Source organism: Temnothorax americanus, unplaced genomic scaffold (assembly GCF_048541705.1).
Source record: "Temnothorax americanus isolate GAGA-0224 unplaced genomic scaffold, ASM4854170v1 Scaffold75, whole genome shotgun sequence".
NCBI classification, from domain to species: Eukaryota; Metazoa; Arthropoda; class Insecta; order Hymenoptera; family Formicidae; genus Temnothorax; species Temnothorax americanus.
In genome coordinates, this window is record NW_027509798.1 from 538,347 (window position 1) to 563,346 (window position 25,000).

At 39.8% G+C, this 25,000-nt stretch overlaps 1 protein-coding gene and 1 long non-coding RNA gene across 16 annotated transcripts in view; one reads left to right on the forward strand and one right to left on the reverse strand.

Moving 5' to 3' along the window:
• Positions 1–25,000, reverse strand: part of Tlk (Tousled-like kinase) — a 72,809-nt gene that overhangs the window by 2,331 nt on the left and 45,478 nt on the right. For 7 of the 14 annotated variants that reach the window (XR_013259634.1, XM_077422988.1, XM_077422986.1 and 4 more), the window contains 10 exons: positions 4,459–4,549; positions 3,944–4,206; positions 3,627–3,860; positions 2,365–2,457; positions 1,748–2,209; positions 1,467–1,670; positions 1,252–1,343; positions 968–1,115; positions 765–876; positions 259–397 (listed from right to left, as the gene is read on the reverse strand). Coding sequence is in view for 13 of the 14 variants with exons in the window: in XM_077422988.1 (XP_077279114.1) it covers positions 259–397; positions 765–876; positions 968–1,115; positions 1,252–1,343; positions 1,467–1,670; positions 1,748–2,209; positions 2,365–2,457; positions 3,627–3,860; positions 3,944–4,206; positions 4,459–4,549 (1,838 nt within the window). In the remaining variant the exon portion in view is untranslated. Of the gene's footprint in view, positions 1–258; positions 398–764; positions 877–967; positions 1,116–1,251; positions 1,344–1,466; positions 1,671–1,747; positions 2,210–2,364; positions 2,458–3,626; positions 3,861–3,943; positions 4,207–4,458; positions 4,550–4,643; positions 5,203–5,331; positions 5,776–5,831; positions 5,972–7,801; positions 8,346–25,000 lie in introns of those variants that run through there. The other 7 variants (XM_077422995.1, XM_077422997.1, XM_077422998.1 and 4 more) reach the window with 7 other exon arrangements.
• LOC143906743 (uncharacterized) lies at positions 5,954–19,757 on the forward strand. 2 transcript variants are annotated; one of them, XR_013259636.1, is made up of 4 exons: positions 5,968–6,092; positions 7,339–7,711; positions 16,845–17,183; positions 18,751–19,757. It is a non-coding gene; the product is annotated as an uncharacterized LOC143906743 (long non-coding RNA). The 2 variants fall into 2 exon arrangements; XR_013259635.1 differs by lacking the exon at positions 7,339–7,711 and having other exon boundaries at positions 5,954–6,092.

Below are 25,000 nucleotides of genomic sequence, written 5' to 3' on the forward strand. Positions count from 1 at the left end.
TCCTAAGTTGGCTAAGTGTGTACTAATGATCATTTACCTCAGAGCAACCGTTTCTCATGAGGCGATAGGCTCAAAGTGGTCAATTTCTAAATAATATTACAAAAAAAACTATACGGTCAATATTGCTCAACTTTTGAGATTATTTGTGTAAATTGTTTATGTGTAAATCATATAAAAAAATTAAGACTAAAGTTGACTTTCGATTAATAGGCGAACCTCCTTAACATGACAATATAATTCGAGAGGAGAGATATGTACCAATAAGTACCCGCTCCTTGGGACGTTAGATCCATTCCGTGATCTGGATTATAATTTTCCTCATCCATGACTTTACTCAACCCGAAGTCAGTGATTTTTATTTCACCGCACACGTTGCCTTCGGTTAATAAGATGTTACCTGCAAATAGGGGCATCAAACAATGAAATCATACTCACTTGCGTACAAAAATAATCTTCTTCGATATAAAATTCCTTGGGAATGACTATAAAGCCCATTGCACAATGCCAGGCAACAGGCAATAAGAACAGAAAATAACAAAAAAATCGTTAATTACAACCTAAAAAATTCGAATGCTATGATTGGTTGGCAACAGGCAATAGGCACAGAATTTCCAACGTGATGGAAACTCTGTGTCTATTGCCTGTGTCACTGTTTATTCTGCATTTATACATGATTTCTGATTTCTATTCCCTGTTCCTATTGCCTGGCATTGTGCAAGGGGCTTTACATTCGCGAAAATAAATGATTAGATAATAATATTTACCTGGCTTCAGATCATAATGTATGACTGGAGGTTTTATTTCATTGAGGTACTTTAATGCCGATACGACTTGCATAACAATAGATCTCGCTTCTCTTTCAGGTATAGTCTTATGCTGCAATGAAATGTTTAAGACATGGTTGAAAATAATAAAAACATATTACGGCTACCATTAAAGGAATGTGAAACGATTATTAAACGCTTACCTGCTTCAGGTAAAAATCTAAATCATGGCCATCACAATATTCCAGAACAGTACAAAAAGAATTGGCATCAATTTCAAATACATCGTACAATTTTACGACTCGAGGATGATCCAATGCTTTGTGTATATTATATTCTCGCAATGCATGCCTGTTGTAACAAAAAAGAATAGGTAGAACACCCTTCTTGAGAGGAACAAGAACGTGTCGTTATTAAAGCGTCTCTACACTATTGATTATAATCAACAAATTAATATCGATAGGAGTAAAAATTTAAAGAAACTTACTTTATATAATTAGCCTTCTTATCTTCTTTCCAGTCTTTATTTAATTGATGCACTTTACAAGCCACGTACCGTTGCTCTTTTAAGTCAAATGCCTATAAGGCGAGAAAAAAACGTGACACAGATAAGAGCAAGTAAATAATATATGTATATTTATGTTTATGTAAATTTTTATACAGTTAACGAAAACAATAGATGGAATTTGAATGTTTCGTTACCTTATGCACTTCACTGAAACCGCCTTTTCCTAATAACATTAATAAGAGGTAACGCTCATTCAGAACAGGATGAGAGTTAAATCTCGATTGGTCTTCGTTGTGAATACGCTTTAACTCTCTGATGTGTAAATTCCGTTCCCTCTCGAGTTTTTCCATTTCTAGTTGCAAGTCCGCGTCTTCCTTTTTCAACGCGCTTTGCCTCAACTGAAAACACATTATCGCTTAAGAATAGAGAAAAATCGGATATCTAAGAAAAATATGATCGCGTAATGTCATGGTACCTTGAGTATTTCATCAGCTTCATAATACTCCTGCCACGTATACGACCCAGGTACTGCATCTGGCTTCAAAAATGTCGCCTCAGTGCCGTTATGCAAGGAAGGTTGCGGTTGACTACGTTTCCTACCGGTCTCGCTGTTCGACGGCCTCTTCTTGAGCAGCAGCTTCTTCTGCTTGTCGATCTCTTCCCGCTCTGTTGCTATTTCCTCTTGCCGTCGCGCAAGCTCGTGAAATGCGTAACCGTCGGTCCAGTTCTCTTGAAATGTCGCGCCTACCCTTTGCGTCACAAACTGGCCCAACCTCAGTCTATTTTGCATACACTTCTGCCTAGCCTCCTTTTTTTCTATGTTTGATTTTTCTTTTAATAACTTCTTTACAACGTCTATACACTTATTTATATGTGATTTGTGCTGCTCAATCACTTTCTGTTGGTTAGCCATTTGATGCCTAAGTTCGTCCGTTGTCTGGAAAGTTTAAAGAACAGATCTAGATTAATTTGCAATCGTCAAGATACACAGCATAGCTCGCCTGTATAATATTTATATTATGCGTAATTCAATCTAAAGTAAGAATGGTAGGATTTGCATAAGCTAACTTCCATAATCGCGATTGCACTTACCCTATTTAACTCGTCAATTTTATTGTTACGTAGTTCTAAGTCTGAAGAGGCTTGGGTTTCAAATTCCTGTATCCTCTGGCAAGTAAGTTCTGTCTGGAATGCAATTTGTATAATTTTACGATAAATAAAGTATGTTACCGTAACATCTGATACATTTGTCAGTATTGCTCGAAAATACTGGATACCTTGCTACATGCAGAAAGAGTATAATGTAACAGACAATTTAAGTATAAACAAAGTTGCATAGATACGACGTCTATGTTTGGTGTTCTAACAACTATCTGTTTATAATTACATAACGTAATTATTTCTATATTTCACAACACATGACTTTCTTTTTGTAGAAAATAAACTATTGAGAAAAACTTAGGCAACATGAACAAACGCTGATGGAACTGAAGGTCACATAGGCAGCAAAAAATACACCAAAAATGTACGCATGTATAAAATGCTCTCATACAAATGTCTATATATGTGTAAAACCCCAACAAAATTTTTAATAGATTTTATCCTGGAACAGGCAAACAATATTGGACTTCTTAGAATTCAAATGAAATATTCAATGAATCCTAAAAAATAAAAGTGCGATATATTAAAGTAATAAAATATGTCTTTAATAATGTTCGTTTGTGCTCGAGCAATAGTAGAATTTTTTATTTTTGACAGTAGTCAAATCCTTAAGACAATCATCTCACAAAGGCACTACAAGATAGCCTGTATTTGTACAATAACAAATGTATACAGTGCTACAATTTGCCAAAAAATTAGCTGATTTTACTGCAAACATTTAACAAGAAATGCCCATCGTGAGATCACAATCGTAGACACATAAAAGAACTTCACATCAATATCATTTCACATCAATAAACAGAATGTTACAAAAAATATTCTTAGGTACAAAAAATTAAATTTTGTAATAATAATGTATTATTCTGTTTCCAGTTTTATTGCTCCTATCATTTTGTTTCTGTGCAAAAAAATTAACTAAAGACAAATTTTTGAAGGTAATACTAAATCTTTATTAGACAATAAATTTATATCTTTATCAGTACATTTCAATCATTGATTGAGAATAACAGTGACAGCTTGGCTGTTATCTGCTTATTGTACAATGGTAGAACTGTTATATTTTGTCAGACTAATAATGAAAGACGCTTATATATCCCTATCGCAAAACTTCCGACTATTGCAGTAGAGATATTAATATAAATTATAGGTCATTTCTTATAAAATGTTTGCAGATATTACCGAATTTTGCTTACATTTGGGGTGTTAGTCTTCGCTTGCCTGACCTGGCTTGTCCTATTGAGGTTGGTAGGCCTTACCTGCACCTGCTTGCTGACCATTGAGCTTGCAGGTTGCGACGAAGCTGGTGGTGGAGGTGGCGGAGGTTGAGGATGAGGTCTTGGTGGCTGCATCAACGAAGAGAATTCCGCCACCGAAGAATTAGGTGTTGTTACTTGTGGCGAAAGTAACTGTTGAGGTGATGGCGGATACTGTTAGCAAGAAAACATATGTTATGTAGGTGTCATAAAGCTATAGTTGAGATAATTCTTGTAATGTTAATACTTAATCTTACCATAGGATAACCCTGTTGAGGGGAGGGACTCTTGGCTCCACCATGCCGAATAGGACTATTACCCAGATGATGCTTTGGAAAATACTCATTGATCTTCTTATTATCAAGAGCAGCAACTGATCTAGCGCCTTTACTAGCTACAGAGCCACCTGCAACACCTCCACCTCCATCGTCGGCTTTACGCTTTCTTTTCCTCTCAGAAGTAGTCCGTAGTACTTTTTCTGGAGTGTTTGCATCCACCTCCTTATCACTATGCGATGAGCCTGCAGAATTACAATCAATTGTCAGAATAAAGATATCTTTAAACTTTAACGTTGATTTCAAATAATCACAACAGATCAACGAATCTGTCGTTGATCGCAGAACATTCAAAGAACTTTCTCAGATGCACAAAACTTTATCCTCGAAGCAAGCGAGTTGCTCAAAGGACCAGGATATGCAGAGAATAATCAGACATTTCTAGCAGGATTTCTGCTATTTGTGTATCAATCTCTAAGCGAATAAATCAAACTTACCAGTGCTCATGTTCGAGTCTTGACTATGAACTGTCTGACCAGAGTTTACGGTTGTTTGGGGTGCCATCTGAATTTGTGACCCAGCAGACATCTGAAAGCAGAGAACAGGCCCTGTAAATGTAAAATAGCCTGCAAGCTGGCCGAGTGGCGAGAACAGCCAAGAGAAGAGAAACAATGCAACGAACCAAATAGTGACGGACTATAGTCGCAAGGACCGCTTGTGCGATTCAACCGTTATCGAGAGTAAGGCACGTCGCCACCATATAGTAATGACGAGTTCGTACGGCGAAGCAAAGTGGCGTATGAGACCGACCACGAACGATAGCGATGACAACGACGGGGACGAGCACAAGAACGACGAAATACGAGGCACGACGAAAGAGAGAGAGACGGCTTCAATGATCCATCTCGGCGGCGCGAGAGAGGTTACGCTTCGCGGACGGCGAAAACCGGCGTACGACGCTATGGATCGAGAGAATTGCGTGTTGTTAAAAAGACACGATTTTTACTCTAAGGGGAACAAACCTGAAAGGATAGAGAAAGATTTATAGAACGGAGAAAAGGGGAGAGATGAGGGGCGCTGGACGATGCGAGGAGGGGCGCGGAAGGGGAAACGAGAGAGAGCAAGCGCGTGAGAAGGAAAGAAGAATGATGGTAGCACGTAAAAGAGAGGAGGAACAAACGCACAGCAAGAGCAAGAGAGATGGAGAGAGACGGAGTGTGTGTGTGTGTGTGTGTGTGTGTGTGTGTGTGTGTGTGTGTGTGTGTGTGTGTGTGTGTGTGCGTGCGTGTGTGAGAGAGAGAGAGAGAGAGAGAGAGAGAGAGAGAGAGAGAGAGAGAGAGAGAGAGAGAGAGAGAGAGAGACCGACCGACCGACCGACCGACCGACACCTTCCAGGACGACCTATGGTGGAGTCCCATCATAGTACTCGCGCCGTCCGGGACCGATTGGCGATGTGTCAACGGCAAACGGAATTTTCACGCGCGATCCTGCCGCAAGTGGCGGCGGCAGCGCGTAAAGGAAATGTCCGATATACGTTTAGAGCTAGAGGAATCACGACAAAATGGAGGACCTTAGAGCAGCGGGGGGCGGCAGGCGGGCGAGCGGGAAGGAGGGAGGAAGAGAGAGAGAGGGAGCGGAAGGGCGACAGAGGTTCTAAGGGGCAACGAGCGCGTATGGGAGCGGGAAGGGAGAGAAAACGACGACGGCACGGAGTAGGAGGGGGAGGGAGACGGGAGGAAGGTTAGGGTAACGCACGCGCGGGGTAGGAGGTAGGAGGAGGTAAGAACTTGACGGCGTGCATGATTCGAGAAGTGCATGGGCGATGATCAGAAACCGCGAGCGCGCACCGCGAGGGGGCAGTTTTACTCACTACGTTGCGCTTCTGAACTCCCTACAGCACGGGGCCGAGGCCACGGTTTAACTTGGCTCTCGTGTCGCGCATATTTTCGTAAGCGGCACCCGCGGCCGCGGCTGGCCGCGGCGGCCGCGCGCGCGGCCACCGGTAGCAACGGCGAATGGCGTCGGTGGTGGCGGCGGCGGCGGAGCAGGTGGAGGGGCACGGGGGCGCGCGCTCTGCGTCTCCTCGATTAACAGCACCGATAAGCGAGAGAAGAGAGCGACGACACGCTAAGTACGTCATTCCAGCCGACTGCACGGCGCGTAAAATGTGACGTCGTCGCGCGTCCGTTGCACGTCCCGCGTAGCGATAAATTACGCACCTACGCGCGCGTCACCTTCTCGCTTCCTCTTTGCCCATTTTTGCTAGACATCATCCCTTCTTTTTTATCTTGCCCCTGTTGCTACACGTTACGTCGCGTCGCGTCGCGACTACACTCTTTCATATATCCGTATCCTTTTCGAATTAACCCCGCTGATACTCCGATACTTCGTCATCGATCCGTCGTCGCGAAATCGAGCCAAGAGCGCAGTCACGAGAAACTGGACCTCTACCCTCTACTACGTAAGCGAAAGTCACCAAACAAAGTCCACGTGATTAAATATTATCGTTATACAGTAATTGTATTTTTTTTTTTTTCGATTTAAAATTATTAGAGCCTTTGAGAGTCGTCTAGAACAATTTCTATATATGTTTGAATATCGCACGGTCTACCGGTGCGTGCTGAAGTTATGCGAGTGGCTTACCCATTCACGCTTAACGTGAATCGTCGCAAAATCTAGTTTGATCTCATTGATCCGATTAGTTACGCACTTCTTATAGCGCATCAACTTTGATAGCGCATGGCGATCTACTTAGATGGATGACGCCTTTTATTTTTATCGTGGCGCTATTCCGAGAGAGTGTTTTACCTTATTTATATCTCGGCGCAAACTCTCTAAGAGAAAGAGAGAACACGTGAGATTTACGAAGAGCAAGTCCCCCCCCCCCTCGTGGAGAAAAGAAACGAATATTGCTTACTTAATTACGCCATCGTAATGAAATGGCGAAATTGATTTTCTTGCGACGATATCGTTTAGGCAAAACTAGGTTAATAACAGTGATTAATACTTATCTTCTTTTTTCTACTTTTGTGATCTTATAAATAAGTTATGACGTATTCGCGAGCGGCGCGTGACGCCTGAGATCGATCCAAAAGATAGATGAATACGTAACGTTTTACTTTGGGAACTCACGCTAAACTATTATTATAGAGGATTTAACGTAATCCTTTTTTTCGTCGATGATGACACGTCGATCGCTATGACAATCGACATGTCTGACGTTTGACGCGAAAAGAAATAAAAAAGAAGGAATGATATCTAGCAAATTACCGGGCTGATACGGCAAAGCAATGCAAGAACGAGATACAATTAAAAATGTGAATCACAATCGACTTTAAATATGTCTCCATGTCTAATCTTATATTTTATTCCGCCAGTCCGTAATTCGCGCCGTCTAGCAGGTAGCCCAGTCACGTGACCGGCAGTATATCGCGCCTGCCGGCCCCGACTATGCGACAACGAGATGCTCGTTCCCGTGGATTTCTCGCGTATCGCGCACGACCGACATGAACAAATTCACCACGGGAAAGGACAGCAAACTTCCTTATCGATGGATCATTGGCCGTGCCCGGAACTGGGCTAGAGGGCCGGCGAAGAGAAAGAATGAGAGAGAGAAAAATAAGAGAGAGAGGGGGGGAGAGAGAGGGATGGCGAATCCTCCGTTGTCATTGCGATTCGCTGTCGAGATGGATGGAGCACCGTGCACCGTGTCGTGTACAATCGCGTGCAGCAGATGCGTGATGCGTGATGGTGTGTACGAGTTGTATACACATATGTGTGTGTGCGAACGTATATGGCGAGCGATTCTTCGCGCAAATGGCTGGCGTACATAGTACATACATACGTGCGAACCCGGTAAATCAGGGCATGTAGGACTTTTACAGCGCACGTCTGTAACCCTGGCGACCTGCCTTTGGCGTGGCCATAACCGCGAGAGATCAGTCTGTTGACGAACGAACCCGTAACCGGTGGTCGAGTAGTATATAAGACCGAGTCTCGCGTCTACGAGACGGGCTCTTTCTCTCTTTCTCTCGTTCTCCGTCTCTCTCGCGCCTCGCCGTACGAGGAGGTCCGTTCACTCCGTTTCCCCCTGGACGCGCTCGTAAATGTTGGCGTGCGGCTGGCACGCCGAGTAAACAGCGGAGACGGTAGCATCAGCAGCAGCGGCACAAACAACGGCAACGGAAACGGCGATCGCGCCGAGCGATGTCAATTGTATATAGCGAACGGCATCGCGCGCTCACACACGCTCTCCTTCTCTTTCTCTTTCTCTCTTCGCGCACGATGCGTTATAAGAGCGCGAGCCAAAAGCCCGGCGCGCATGGACTCGCCTAATCGAAACGGAACTGGAACTGTCCGACCACCATGCCACCGCCGCTCTCGCATACTACTACCTAGCCCTGAGGTTTCTCTCTATCTCTTTCTCCGTTCCCTCGTCCCTCCGTTCCTCCTCTTTCACTTCGTCGGTCTCTGACACACACTCTCTCTCTCTCTCTCCCCCTTCTCTCTCTTTCTCTCTCGCTCCTCTCCTCTCCTCTCTATGTACGGCAAATGAGCAACGCGCGAGATTCCGAGATGCGGCAAAAGATGCAACCTTCCTCCCACTTCTCCCCGCGGTGCTACTACCGCCCCGCATCACACAACAGAGTCAGAGAGAAAGAGGGACACTTTGGTAGAATGTACCAGCGAACGAGAGAGGAAGGGAAAGAGAAAGAGAGAGAGGGATGGGAACGCGAAGGGAAGAGGGGCGGGGGCAAACGTTGGCGAGCTTGGATGGAGGAGAGGGATGGATAGGATAAGATAGAAAGAGAACCGTCCGTGACTGACAGAGACCGGGTCCGTAGGGGGTGGCGGCGGCGGCGAGCAACACCAGCCGGTGTGCGGGGATTCGAAGGGGAGGAGAGAATACGACGGGGGGTGAGGGGGAGGGGGAGGAAGGCGTATGAGACATTCCTTCAGTGAACGGGTCGACCAAGTGTGAGTGCAAGCGAGCCGGTAAAATCGATGTGGCCAAGTGTAGTTGGGCCGCTACAGCGTGCGAAGGGTGCCTCTGCTCTGTTGTACCTCTCTCTGTTCCTCCTCCCCTTCCCTCTCTGCAACGATCACCCCTTCACCCTCTCCTCTTCACCGCCGAGATACGTTTCCCGTGTGTGATCCGCGGTTCCGCCTTGCGGCGTTACTTTGCGGTCCGCTTGTATATCTCGGGGCCAGAGAGAAGCAATCAGTCGGGTTAACGAATGACGCTCCTTTTTTGCCGTTGCGTTAATTTCTCCCGCGAGGAAAGAGAGCCTCTCTTATCCACTACGTGTAAATACAATTTTATGGAAAATAGTACCTTTTACTAGCCACGAGAACTCGACTATAATATCCGAAGCTGTCTACGTTGTTCTTTACTGAATTTCGAACTTGGAGTATATTTACAATTTCAGGATGTAGACAATAACGGCGAATAACTTGAAGCTTCGACAGATTTATAAATTATGTCAGTTATACTGCTCTTAGAAATTCTGCAAATGGGCTAAAAACTTTAATTTTCGGATCAACGCGAAAGAAAATATCGAGATAAAGTATACAACAAGTGTTGTATAATGCTATGTGCACGAGTATGTGAATGAATGGTGTGTGTGAAGCTAGCGTCTCATTTTGCGGAAACTCACAAATTATTGAGAGTTCTGACTTCCTTTTCAATAGTTCTAGAGTTCCTGCTAGTTTAAACAAATAGTTCTGGCTTTTAAAGCCAAAAAACGCGTCAGTACAAACTGAGACGCTAGGTTCACGCAGCGTCTCACTTTGTCCTACACAAGTTCCACTACTGTATCTCATCAGATTTTGCGAGATCTATAGTTCTATAACAGTTCTATAAAGAGTTCTGCCATATAAAAGCAAAAAAATTAATTATAAAGTACTAAAAAAAATTACCATGTAACGAGTATACCGAGTTGAGACGCCAGTTGAAATCTCGGAGTTCCGATTTATGTAAAATATTTTTCGAGTAGTTCTGAGCATATTGAAGCATTTCTTAAAAAGTTCCGAGCGTTAGAATATTTGTGTTATATTTTAAAAAATTAATATTAACCGAAAAGTAATCATGACGGAAAACGATGAAACGCTAAGCGAAATCTCGGAGTTCCGGTTTATATAAAATATTTTTCGAGTAGTTCTGAACATATAGAAGCATTTTCCAAAGAGTTCCGGGCGTTGGCAATGTTGTAAAATTTTTAAATAAATTAATAACACTCGAAAGTCAGGAATTTATCGAAAATAGGTGAGACGCTGGCCGTATTTCGACAGTTCTGCGAGTTTTATTATAATTTTCGTACAATTCTGAACGTGTTCTAACGTTTTCTAAAGAGTTCTGGCGATAAACATTATTTAATCATTTTTTAAATAATTTTTATCGCTCGAGAAAGACGCATTTACGTGTACATGGGTGAGACGCTGTAGGAAATCTCGGAGTTCTGGCTTATATAAAATATTTTTTGAATAGTTCTGAACATATAAAAGCAATTTCTAAAGAGTTCCGGGCGTCGGCAAAATGTTGTAAAATTTTTAAATAAATTAATAACGCTCGAAAGTCAGGAATTCATCGAAAATAGGTGAGACGCTGGCCGTATTTCGACAGTTCTGCGAGTTTTATTATAATTTTCGTACAGTTCTGAACGTGTTCTAACGTTTTCTAAAGAGTTCTGGCGATAAACATTATTTAATCATTTTTTAAATAATTTTTATCGCCCGAGAAAGACGCATTTACGGGTATATGGGTGAGACGCTGTAGGAAATCTCGGAGTTCTGGCTTATATAAAATATTTTTCGAATAGTTCTGAACATATAAAAGCAATTTCTAAAGAGTTCCGGGCGTTGGCAATGTTGTAAAATTTTTAAATAAATTAATAACGCTCGAAAGTCAGGAATTTATCGAAAATAGGTGAGACGCTGGCCGTATTTCGACAGTTCTGCGAGTTTTATTATAATTTTCGTACAGTTCTGAACGTGTTCTAACGTTTTCTAAAGAGTTCTGGCGATAAACATTATTTAATCATTTTTTAAATAATTTTTATCGCTCGAGAAAGACGCATTTACGTGTACATGGGTGAGACGCTGTAGGAAATCTCGGAGTTCTGGCTTATATAAAATATTTTTCGAATAGTTCTGAACATATAAAAGCAATTTCTAAAGAGTTCCGGGCGTTGGCAATGTTGTAAAATTTTTAAATAAATTAATAACGCTCGAAAGTCAGGAATTCATCGAAAATAGGTGAGACGCTGGCCGTATTTCGACAGTTCTGCGAGTTTTATTATAATTTTCGTACAGTTCTGAACGTGTTCTAACGTTTTCTAAAGAGTTCTGGCGATAAACATTATTTAATCATTTTTTAAATAATTTTTATCGCCCGAGAAAGACGCATTTACGGGTATATGGGTGAGACGCTGTAGGAAATCTCGGAGTTCTGGCTTATATAAAATATTTTTCGAATAGTTCTGAACATATAAAAGCAATTTCTAAAGAGTTCCGGGCGTCGGCAATGTTGTAAAATTTTTAAATAAATTAATAACGCTCGAAAGTCAGGAATTCATCGAAAATAGGTGAGACGCTGGCCGTATTTCGACAGTTCTGCGAGTTTTATTATAATTTTCGTACAGTTCTGAACGTGTTCTAACGTTTTCTAAAGAGTTCTGGCGATAAACATTATTTAATCATTTTTTAAATAATTTTTATCGCCCGAGAAAGACGCATTTACGGGTATATGGGTGAGACGCTGTAGGAAATCTCGGAGTTCTGGCTTATATAAAATATTTTTCGAATAGTTCTGAACATATAAAAGCAATTTCTAAAGAGTTCCGGGCGTTGGCAATGTTGTAAAATTTTTAAATAAATTAATAACGCTCGAAAGTCAGGAATTCATCGAAAGTAGGTGAGACGCTGGCCGTATTTCGACAGTTCTGCGAGTTTTATTATAATTTTCGTACAGTTCTGAACGTGTTCTAACGTTTTCTAAAGAGTTCTGGCGATAAACATTATTTAATCATTTTTTAAATAATTTTTATCGCCCGAGAAAGACGCATTTACGGGTATATGGGTGAGACGCTGTAGGAAATCTCGGAGTTCTGGCTTATATAAAATATTTTTCGAATAGTTCTGAACATATAAAAGCAATTTCTAAAGAGTTCCGGGCGTTGGCAATGTTGTAAAATTTTTAAATAAATTAATAACGCTCGAAAGTCAGGAATTCATCGAAAGTAGGTGAGACGCTGGCCGTATTTCGACAGTTCTGCGAGTTTTATTATAATTTTCGTACAGTTCTGAACGTGTTCTAACGTTTTCTAAAGAGTTCTGGCGATAAACATTATTTAATCATTTTTTAAATAATTTTTATCGCCCGAGAAAGACGCATTTACGGGTATATGGGTGAGACGCTGTAGGAAATCTCGGAGTTCTGGCTTATATAAAATATTTTTCGAATAGTTCTGAACATATAAAAGCAATTTCTAAAGAGTTCCGGGCGTTGGCAATGTTGTAAAATTTTTAAATAAATTAATAACGCTCGAAAGTCAGGAATTCATCGAAAATAGGTGAGACGCTGGCCGTATTTCGACAGTTCTGCGAGTTTTATTATAATTTTCGTACAGTTCTGAACGTGTTCTAACGTTTTCTAAAGAGTTCTGGCGATAAACATTATTTAATCATTTTTTAAATAATTTTTATCGCCCGAGAAAGACGCATTTACGGGTATATGGGTGAGACGCTGTAGGAAATCTCGGAGTTCTGGCTTATATAAAATATTTTTCGAATAGTTCTGAACATATAAAAGCAATTTCTAAAGAGTTCCGGGCGTTGGCAATGTTGTAAAATTTTTAAATAAATTAATAACGCTCGAAAGTCAGGAATTCATCGAAAGTAGGTGAGACGCTGGCCGTATTTCGACAGTTCTGCGAGTTTTATTATAATTTTCGTACAGTTCTGAACGTGTTCTAACGTTTTCTAAAGAGTTCTGGCGATAAACATTATTTAATCATTTTTTAAATAATTTTTATCGCTCGAGAAAGACGCATTTACGTGTACTTGGGTGAGACGCTGTAGGAAATCTCGGAGTTCTGGCTTATATAAAATATTTTTCGAATAGTTCTGAACATATAAAAGCAATTTCTAAAGAGTTCCGGGCGTTGGCAAAATGTTGTAAAATTTTTAAATAAATTAATAACGTTCGAAAGTCAGGAATTCATCGAAAATAGGTGAGACGCTGGCCGTATTTCGACAGTTCTGCGAGTTTTATTATAATTTTCGTACAGTTCTGAACGTGTTCTAACGTTTTCTAAAGAGTTCTGGCGATAAACATTATTTAATCATTTTTTAAATAATTTTTATCGCTCGAGAAAGACACATTTACGGGTATATGAGTGAGACGCTGTAGAAAATATCGGAGTTCTGGTTTATATAAAATATTTTTTGTATGTCGAAATACGGCCAGCGTCTCACCTATTTTCGATAAATTCCTGACTTTCGAGCGTTATTAATTTATTTAAATATTTTACAACATTTTTTGCCAACGCCCGGAACTCTTTAGAAATTGCTTTTATATGTTCAGAACTACACGAAAAATATTTTATATAAGCCAGAACTCCGAGATTTCCTACAGCGTCTCACCCATATACCCGTAAATGCGTCTTTCTCGGGCGATAAAAATTATTTAAAAAATGATTAAATAATGTTTATCGCCAGAACTCTTTAGAAAACGTTAGAACACGTTCAGAACTGTACGAAAATTATAATAAAACTCGCAGAACTGTCGAAATACGGCCAGCGTCTCACCTACTTTCGATGAATTCCTGACTTTCGAGCGTTATTAATTTATTTAAAAATTTTACAACATTGCCAACGCCCGGAACTCTTTAGAAATTGCTTTTATATGTTCAGAACTATTCGAAAAATATTTTATATAAGCCAGAACTCCGAGATTTCCTACAGCGTCTCACCCATGTACACGTAAATGCGTCTTTCTCGAGCGATAAAAATTATTTAAAAAATGATTAAATAATGTTTATCGCCAGAACTCTTTAGAAAACGTTAGAACACGTTCAGAACTGTACGAAAATTATAATAAAACTCGCAGAACTGTCGAAATACGGCCAGCGTCTCACCTATTTTCGATAAATTCCTGACTTTCGAGCGTTATTAATTTATTTAAAAATTTTACAACATTGCCAACGCCCGGAACTCTTTAGAAATTGCTTTTATATGTTCAGAACTATTCGAAAAATATTTTATATAAGCCAGAACTCCGAGATTTCCTACAGCGTCTCACCCATATACCCGTAAATGCGTCTTTCTCGGGCGATAAAAATTATTTAAAAAATGATTAAATAATGTTTATCGCCAGAACTCTTTAGAAAACGTTAGAACACGTTCAGAACTGTACGAAAATTATAATAAAACTCGCAGAACTGTCGAAATACGGCCAGCGTCTCACCTATTTTCGATGAATTCCTGACTTTCGAGCGTTATTAATTTATTTAAAAATTTTACAACATTGCCGACGCCCGGAACTCTTTAGAAATTGCTTTTATATGTTCAGAACTACACGAAAAATATTTTATATAAGCCAGAACTCCGAGATTTCCTACAGCGTCTCACCCATGTACACGTAAATGCGTCTTTCTCGAGCGATAAAAATTATTTAAAAAATGATTAAATAATGTTTATCGCCAGAACTCTTTAGAAAACGTTAGAACACGTTCAGAATTGTACGAAAATTATAATAAAACTCGCAGAACTGTCGAAATACGGCCAGCGTCTCACCTATTTTCGATAAATTCCTGACTTTCGAGTGTTATTAATTTATTTAAAAATTTTACAACATTGCCAACGCCCGGAACTCTTTGGAAAATGCTTCTATATGTTCAGAACTACTCGAAAAATATTTTATATAAACCGGAACTCCGAGATTTCGCTTAGCGTTTCATCGTTTTCCGTCATGATTACTTTTCGGTTAATATTAATTTTTTAAAATATAACACAAATATTCTAACGCTCGGAACTTTTTAAGAAATGCTTCAATATGCTCAGAACTACTCGAAAAATATTTTACATAAATCGGAACTCCGAGATTTCAACTGGCGTCTCAACTCGGTATACTCGTTACATGGTAATTTTTTTTAGTACTTTATAATTAATTTTTTTGCTTTTATATGGCAGAACTCTTTATAGAACTGTTATAGAACTATAGATCTCGCAAAATCTGATGAGATACAGTAGTGGAACTTGTGTAGGACAAAGTGAGACGCTGCGTGAACCTAGCGTCTCAGTTTGTACTGACGCGTTTTTTGGCTTTAAAAGCCAGAACTATTTGTTTAAACTAGCAGGAACTCTAGAACTATTGAAAAGGAAGTCAGAACTCTCAATAATTTGTGAGTTTCCGCAAAATGAGACGCTAGCTTCACACACACGAATGAATGAATGAATGAATGAATGAGTAAGTGAGTGAGGGAGTGAAAAAGTGAGTGAGTGTGAATGAGAAATTTTAATTTGACAAACATTAAGCTATTTAAGGTAAACGTACCAATAACCGGACATGTACCTATATCTGGACACCTTTATTATTTACAAGTATAACGCAAATTAAAATCAAAGACAAAAATATTTTTTCTTGTAGTTTCAAACTTTAGCTATAGTATCCAAACGTTTATTTCTAAAAATTTATCTTTTTTTAAAGGTATTCAGACATAGGTACGTGCCCAGGCATTGGTACATTTACCTACTCTTAAGTGTCCCGGCATTGGTACTTTTACATTATGGATAAAATAATTCGTAAATGCAAAACAGAAAAAAATTTACCCTTTGATTTTAAAGTTTATATTACACTGTATTTAATTACAATGTCCGAAGCAATAAATCAAGGGAATTTTTCCTTGCGCTAGACGTTGAAGTAAATAAGTAATCTTCGCGTGCTATCACTTTCGATATTATTCGGATTTAAAATTACATATAGCTGCAAGGAGACTTTAAAGGCACATATAGTATACTATATGTTGTGTCATGCAACTCGTGCATGGTAGCAATCAAGCGTATATTATGACTGAGGAGACTATATAACTATAGCGTTAAATAGCAGTATGTGCCATGAAAAGAAGCTACGTACTGGATAATCCAAACTCTTTTATTAACAGATACCTGTTCCTCTGAAATAAAGTAGTACTCTTCAATTCTTTAATGCACGAAAAATTGATGTAACAAAATTCAACTTTAATAAATCTGTCAGAAATCGGATTAATAAAACATTAAAGAATATTTATACAAACATCCTAAGTAAACATTTTAAAATTTTGAGATTGCATTTTTTTTAACTAATCAACGATACAGTATTTAGATTGTGGGAATATTATCGTAAAGAAAAGAATGAATGATCTAACTTTATTAAACTCATGTTCGTATTCGCGGCGAAACATCTTTTTGAAAATGCGCCCTCACAATGGGTTCCGCTCGTTACGTTCCTATAAAATACGTGCCGACGCGTGCTTCGGCCTGTGCGAGGGCGTATTAGTAAAGCCCCTTGCACAATGCCAGGCAACAGGCAATAGGAACAGGGAATAGAAATCAGAAATCATGTATAAATGTAGAATAAAGAGTGACACAGGCAATAGACACAGAGTTTCCGTCACGGTTGGAATTCTGTGCCTATTGCCTGTTGCCAACCAATCATAGCATTCGAATTTTGTAGGTTGTAATTAACGATTTTTTGGTTATTTCCTGTTCCTATTGCCTGTTTTTTTTTCTTAATACTGGCACCTGCCTCTAGTTTCAAGGCAATATGGCCAGGTGTATATGTATGTGCGTATGTGTAATTGTATGTGTATGTGCGCAATGTCTTGAACTCGGGTTGATGCCGTAGGTTCGTTGGGCCCAAGGAACTGCGCGGATCACTTCCCCCTGCGGCCATCCTATTGCCTGTTGTCTGGCATTGTGCAAGGGGCTTAAGAGAAACGCAAAGGCCGAACAGTGGAGGGGGCAAAGAAGACAGGGAAGGGGCGCAGATACGAAGTAGAGGGGACACGTACAAGAAAACGGAACGCAGCGGAACGGACGAACATAACAGGCTGAGCGACCGTGCAAATCTGAGCTATGCTCCGTATATTGTTACCAAGAGAGTTGCTCCAAAACGAACTTTCTACGTAGACGATCGGAGTACGCCGATAAATATTTTCAAGTGGAGAACGTGTTAGTACGCAAGGTAAATCTCTCGTGCGCGAAATCATCGTAAACGAGAATAATCTCGCGACTCTCGCGGAATAGTGAAAACAAATGTGACCGAGAAGTTTCACGGGTGAACGTTGAAACATAATAACAAGCGGTTTTCGCACGGATATATAAATGGAATTCACTTGTTGAGTTAAATTATAATACCTCGAATATGGAATGCAAGTTCTCCCTTTGAAAAACGAAGTAATGGTGTATAGGTCAAAAAAGGAAGATTCTCGTTATAACGGCGCTAGTTTTTGTAATGGTTATGTGATGATAGTAAACTGTTATGTGAATAGTGATTTCTGAGAATATAGGTGACGATATGACAGCACTGATACAAATAATGTCCCTATATCACAAATCTAATAAGTGAATCAATGTTATTCACGATTGTCAGGAAATGATGCTATTCGCGTAAAAAGCGACCAATAATAACACTATTTTACGACACGTAGAGTGCTGTAAGAACACAAAGTTAGCGGATTGGCTGTTTCCTCCCTGACAGGTTACGATCATTTACAATGTTGCGACATGATGACATTTCAATCTTCACATTTTAGCCCGGGAGGTAGCGACACAAAAGTGTCAGCGATTTGATTAGTCTTGGAACAAAGTAATTTCTCTTGTTTTAATAGTGTTGTTGATGAAATGCAGAGTCTGGCTGCGCTGTCTCGCTGGAATGGGCGTTGCGGCGCCTTTGATCTTGTCAAAAAAACACTTATGTTGGAAGGATTTGATTAGTGCTGAGCTTTTATATATTTATTGTTTTTTGTATAAAGAAATGTTTTAGAAGAGTCTGGCATGCAACTGACACTGGAAAATGATTCTGGCATCCTCCCAAAGTTGTTGTAAAAAGTCGATTTGTAGAATCATTTGATTAGAGCTGTAACTTGTCAAGATGGTAGTTTAAATACATAAAATTATAAAAAAATAAGTTTGGCTACTTGTACTGGCTGGAAAATTGGTCTGACACCCCCTTTAAAGTCGTCTGCACGAGCGCGCCGGTAGCTCGTTGCCCGCCGTATCTCTAAATATTATTAACGCATTACTAAAAAGATTTTACTTGTCCAAAGGAAAAACATAAACAATTTCGTGCTTATTAGTAGTGGAATGATGTGTAATTAATTATGTAATAATCAGAAATAAAGTAATTTAAAAAAAAAAACTATTTTAAAGTAGTGTCAACATTATGCAAGTATAGTTATTTTAATTAAAAAAAAATGCAAAATTAATTTTAAATAATAAACTAGTAATAAAGTTATAATAATGAGAGATGCAACAAATAATTTTAAATTAATAAAGATATTTATCATTATAATAACTAATTATTCATTTATAATATTATAATATTTTAATTTATAAAAATATAAAGAATTTTGGTTTAAATACCGTTAATAAATATTTAATCATGACTTTAGAAATATGATTTTAAGATAATAATTATTTTTTTAAAAATAAAACGAGTTAATTAGTTTAGTTTGTAAGTTTTTGTTTTTATTGCAACTTATTAAAATCGTGTAATTTTAATAATAAATTCAACTTTGAATCATTTTCAGATCATGAACGTACTCAATCAAAGGAAATCGAAGAAGAATCCGATGACGATACCGACAATACCGAGCTCTCCGATGATGAAAATGAAAGTTCATCAGAAATTGAAAGTTTGATTTTTTTTTTTTTTTTTTACAGATTATCCAGATAAATAAATTAATAATTTTATTAAATAAAATTAATTGATTTTTTATAAGCGTTGCATAATGTTGCCTACTTTAAAATAGTTTTCTTTTTTTAATTACTTTATTTCTGATTATTACATAATTAATTACACATCATTCCACTACTAATAAGCACGAAATCGTTAACGTTTTTCCTTTGGACAAGTAAAATCTCTTTCAATGAGTAATGCGTTAATAATATTTAGAGATACGGCAGGCAACGAGCTACCGGCGCGCTAGGCTCGTGCAGACGACTTAAGGGGGTGACAGACCAATTTTCCAGCCAGTACAAGTAGCCAGACTTATTTTTTTATAATTTTATGTATTTAAACTACCATCTTGACAAGTTACAGCTCTAATCAAATGATTCTACAAATCGACTTTTTACAACAACTTTGGGAGGATGCCAGAATCATTTTCCAGTGTCAGTTGCATGCCAGACTCTTCTAAAACATTTCTTTATACAAAAAACAATAAATATATAAAAGCTCAGCACTAATCAAATTCTTCCAACATAAGTGTTTTTTCGACAAGATTAAAGGTGCCGCAACGCCCATTCCAGCGAGACAGCGCACCCAGACTCTGCATTTCATCAACAACACTATTAAAACAAGAGAAATTACTTTGTTCCAAGACTAATCAAATCGCTGACACTTTTGTGTCGCTACCTCCCGGGCTATTTCAGCCGCAGTGACGTTCAGTATTTTGTAAAAGCAAAAACCTAATCTACATACAAGAGTTTTTGAAAACTGGAAATGATCGTAACGAAAATTCGAGTCGTCCAGATGATAGTTTTTACAACCTTTACCTGTGTTAATCTTAGAAATCAATTAAACATATACGACGAAAAATATATCTCTGTTTCTTTATTTCACACCTGCAGTATATGAACAATATATGAAATCCTCGAATAATGAGCCCATAAATTGGCAGGCGCGAGACGTGATTTGACGGGCAACCGTGCGAGCAATTAGCGTGAAGTGGCGAGGCGGGTCGCCATTACATACACAACGAACCGTTACGATAGGTTTTCAACGACACAATTGTGAGGAGCTACCTCCTAATTGGCAGACGGATTTTTCTCTCTCCTTAATCCCCTTCTTGCTTGCACTCATTCTTTCGTTATTGATACGGAATGAAGTCGAAGGGCAACGTCGCGTTTTGGCCAGTGCAGCGTTTCGGAGACCGTGACAACGTTGCAATGAGTTTCTCTTTTTTTCGGAAGTTTGCCTGCTCTTTCCTTTGCCTCCCTCCCTCCTTACCCTCGGGTATGAGTTCCATGGGAAAATAAGCGCGATTATTTCCGTATGATGGCGTTCACGTCGGTGTGCCGAATGCGAACTTTGGGTGTGATTTTGCAAATTTCATGCCAAAATAACATTCGACACAAGATCGATATAAATCCGAACTGCGTATATACTTATTGCTAAGAATGCTTTTTATGTTTAAGATTAAATGCCATGTTTTAAGAACGCACTCCGTTATCCAGATGAATATTTTTTTAACTTTAAATATATAGCAACAAGAATCTATATTATTATAAAATAAAGAGAAAAAAAGGGATATTTTAATGTTGAAACTATACTTGTGAGGAAGTCATATTCTCTTGCGCAAGTAGTATCGGTATAATCGATCAATCAGTATAACTTTAAAACTGATCAGTTTTTCTATTTCGAATAATTTCTTGCCATTCCTGATGGAATTCCATTCAGTGATTATATATTTTGAGAGAACTGTTTCTTGACTATACTGTTATACATTGTTGAATCAAATTGAACATTAAATAGAACAATCTTAAGGAATTAGGGGCCACAGCAATGCGGTAAATCTTTTATTCTTTTGTGAAATTATTAGCCTAAATTAATTAATAAAATAATTTTATAAATAATGGTTATTTAATAATGTTAAAAATGCTGACTAAATTGCTCTAAAATAGAATAGGCGTGAATCACTCAAGTATGCAATAGAATAAGTTAGGACCTAATAATCTGAACTAGGTAGGTATATAGTCCAAAAAATAAGTGATACAAAAAAAATAAATCCGAAATAAGTATCTTCAATCAATTATAATCGCTCATCTTCTATCTTCTACCCGCGAGCAAAAAATAATAAGTCTGCAGAATTTTGAGAAAATTGCTCGTAAAAAGCAATCCGCAGAGAAAATATGTTTCGGAAGAGTCATCAAGTTCGTATTCAGAAGCAAGAAACGACCACAGCGTCTCGAGTACGCGGCCTCTTAGACCTTGCAATGCCGCCACCACTCGACCGTCGGTGTGGCGGCAGTGGCGGCAGCAAGAGGCACGGCTGTCTGACGTGATGGTAACACAGCAGGGCCCCCCCTCCTTCACATTACTCACGACGAGATCGCGCGCGGATTCTCCCCTCTCCGCGCCGTTCCCTCTTCCCATCGAGCCCTCCCAATAGGTCGCACACTCATTAGCCCAGTCGCGCGCGACTTCCCCTCCTCTCCCCCCTCTCTACCCGCGGCGAGCACGTCGCCGAGCGATCAGCTGGTCGACCACGCGGTGTTGCCTCGTTGTCCTGGCTTGCGCCGTGCGCGCCGCACCGCCACGCGGTTTTCTGTGTATGTCGCTTCAACGAGAGAACCGGCGGCGCAGCGGGCAGGGAGGTGTGCGTGCGCGCGCGCATGGTACCCTCACGTCACGAGAGAGGTTAGATGCAGCCCGGCGCCCTGTGTAAACGGCGTGGCGACCGACACGGTGCAAGGACGCGCTCGCGGCCGAATTAAGCCGCATTCACACGGCATAACCGTTAGGCGCCGTGTTTCGAGTTAAATTTGAATGAAGATAACGTAGCTTTATCGGTACTATATTAAATCGCAACTTCACTGATTTCAGAGTCTCGATCAACACTCGTGAAATCTTTGTGACGAATCTTTCAAAGAAAAAGAAAGTAATAATAATATCGCTACTAAACATGCCAAAACATGCCATGACAGTCGCTCATGAAGTAAGCGCAACGAGAGAACCAATCGGCATCGCGGAAAAACGATAACAATACCTACTTCGATAGATTCTAGCCAAACCTGCATTTACTTTATTAAATAAATCTTGAGAGACGATAATTTCTAAATGGAATTGGAGTACGCTATTTCCAGATTTACAATATGGGAAAACTTTCAAAAAACCCATTTCGCATGACAACACAGAAACATTGAAATAGATGCAAATGTGCTCTCTACAATAAGTTAATATCTACCTCTTAATCGGGGGATTCTTCATGTAATCTCGAGTTCTTAGAACTCTTAAAATTATTTTGTTTTTCCCTTAATAGGGATACCTCTTCTTAAAGAGGAATATTACTACGTTTACGCGAGCGTTACTTCTGTAGTAACTTACGATATATTACTCGTTTACGCGGAGTAAATTATCGTAAGTTACTACAAAATCCCGTTTACGCGAAGGAAAATCCTGTTTACGCGAAGGAATTATCGTAAGTTACTACAGAAGTAACGCTCGCGTAAACGTAGTATATGTGGGGTATATAATCGGGATCGAACTCATGATCACTAGCATACGAGTTTATCGCACTCACACTGAGCTACGAGACATCCCCCACTCAGCAAAATCACGCATCTACACAATAAATAGTATCGTCGCAACGAAACGGTATCTATTCTGAGAATAACAACGACTGTTTTTAGTGACAATTTAGAGACGAGGTCGTGCGAGAATATTATCGTTTGCTCTTACGTTAAAAAAGATATACACAAAAGGTGATAAGCGGAAGAACAAAATATCGACCTCTCGATATTCGATCAGCGTATCGTAAGCATTCTTACTTATGACGACGAGCGGATATCCACCGAGAGCAGCCGATCCTTGTAACCGAACGTACGAAGATCGCCGATCGCACGCGCCGAGCACTGCCGATAGTCGCCGACGACGGTCGGCACTGGCGAGTGCGACGACAAACACGCTCATTGTGAAAGTTACGACATAACCGCACGAACTACTCCCGCAGGTCAACAGCGTGCGCGCGATACGATCTTGCCTTCTCTCTCTCCTTCTTTCTCGCGTTCTTCGTTTCGGACGGCGCACATTAAGCTGGTAGCGAGACGTAGCGCAGATTTCTGGCTCCCTATTAAGACCCATTTACACCACTCGAGAATCGCCGATGAAAGACGGAGACGAATTCGGATTTCTCGCGAATGAAACGTCAAATAACAGAATAAACGCAATTTTGGGATCCGCGGCATAAATATTATAATACCTACCTAACTAAAACAAAATTATAATACAATATACATAAATATGAAAGAATTTATAGGATGATTTTTAGAGACATATTTAATTAAAATGTATTAAGATTGAATAGTATGGAATCTAAAGAAAAAGAAACATCACAAATAGCGAATTAAGGGAACTGGGGTCAGATTTTCGATTTTTTTTAAATTTCGTCTTTCGAAAGTACTAACACTCCTTTGTATAAAGTAAGTATTATTAATTGTGTAAACTGTAGTTAAACGCGTCTTTCTCCAAATTTTATTTTTCAGCTTTTGCAGTAATTTCTCCGAAACTAAGCTTCGTATCAATTTGAAATTTTAAAGCAATGTTTGTTCATCTCTCTCAGGTGAACCATGAACAACTCTGTAAAAATATTTCATTTTAGATATTAATTGTTATTGTAAAAAGATTAAAAAATTTAATTTTTTCTTAATAATAGCTGCCATTTTGTTAATTTTAATTCAATTTTTCTTATTGATGTGATTCATCAAATAATGACAAGCCTCCTCAAGATTTCTACCAAAAATTCGCCTTAATCAGACCCTTTGAAGCATTTGACTGCATAAAAGGAAAAAGCGACGCGAATGATCGCATCGTTCTGTAATATTCCGCGCCATTTAAATTTTAAATTCCGGCTCTAGCAATTAGTCCTGTGGACTAACGTGGTGTAGACGATAAGTAAATAATGTCGATAGGTGGAGCCCGCATGGGGAGTCTCCTAGAAATCGTAATGTCCGACGGCGGCGCTACGGTTTTAGCCTCCATAAGACATTATGTCACCTTTGTGACTGCGTTTAAAACCTTCGTATCGCGAGTAAGGCGAATCTGCCAACAGCGATGGCAACGGCGCGCATCGCCCATGTCCAACGTTTCCATAAATCTCGCAATTTTTACGTTACGCAATGGCGTCGCGTGGCATAGCCGAGTGCTTGTCTCTTTGTGTGGTTTCGTCACGATATCCATAATCTCTTAAGTGCCTGTGTGAGGACAGATTGATACTTTGTACCTAAAGAACCTGGAAGCCACCCCCCCCCCCTCAAATAAGCCGAAATTTTTCTTGCCGAAATATGAAGTTTAGAATCAAACGTTAAAAGTCAAGTCGCGGGCGTTGGGGGGGAGCTCTTGTACGAAATTGTACTCGGAATTACTCGGTATCCGGTGTGAGCTCTCGTGCCTGAAGACGAAGAAGAAATACGGAAGAAATATTCTCTTACCAACTGCGTGTACACGTACGATTCCGATGAGATATATCGGAGTGAATCTTACGTAAAACGACCGTTCTCGTAAATAAGGCGAAACTTGAGAGACGCGAAGGACTATTTCGAGACCGACCTCTTATCGGCGCGTCGTGTATTTGCCGCGAACGACTGAATCGCCGCTGACTGTGAGAGATAAGGCTTATCATCGCAACGATGCAACATTGTCGACCGCGCGGTATCATGACAGGAACCACGTACGATTTGTCGACGTAGTATGCACGGTCCATGCGCAGACGCGCGGCATGTCGAAGAAAAGAAAGAAGGAAGGAAGAAAGGAAGAAAGAAAGAAAGGAAGGAAGGAAGGAACGGATATACAGATGCAATCTTCTCGTATTCGACGATGCGTCCATGAAATATGCAGCCCTGGTAGAAGTCTGGAATAACGTTTCCCAATCTGTCGCGGTCCGCGACCCTTCTCTTATTCCGCGTATAGAGAAAATCTTTCGACCCCAGTCTCTCATAAACATTTTGTAACATCTAACGCCTTCTCTTCGTTTTGTCTGTGTCTCCGATGCCTCGCGGCGAGGTATGTTTGTCGTTGCGCGCGCGCGGTTTGTTTCAAAATAACAGCGACCGGTCTTTGTT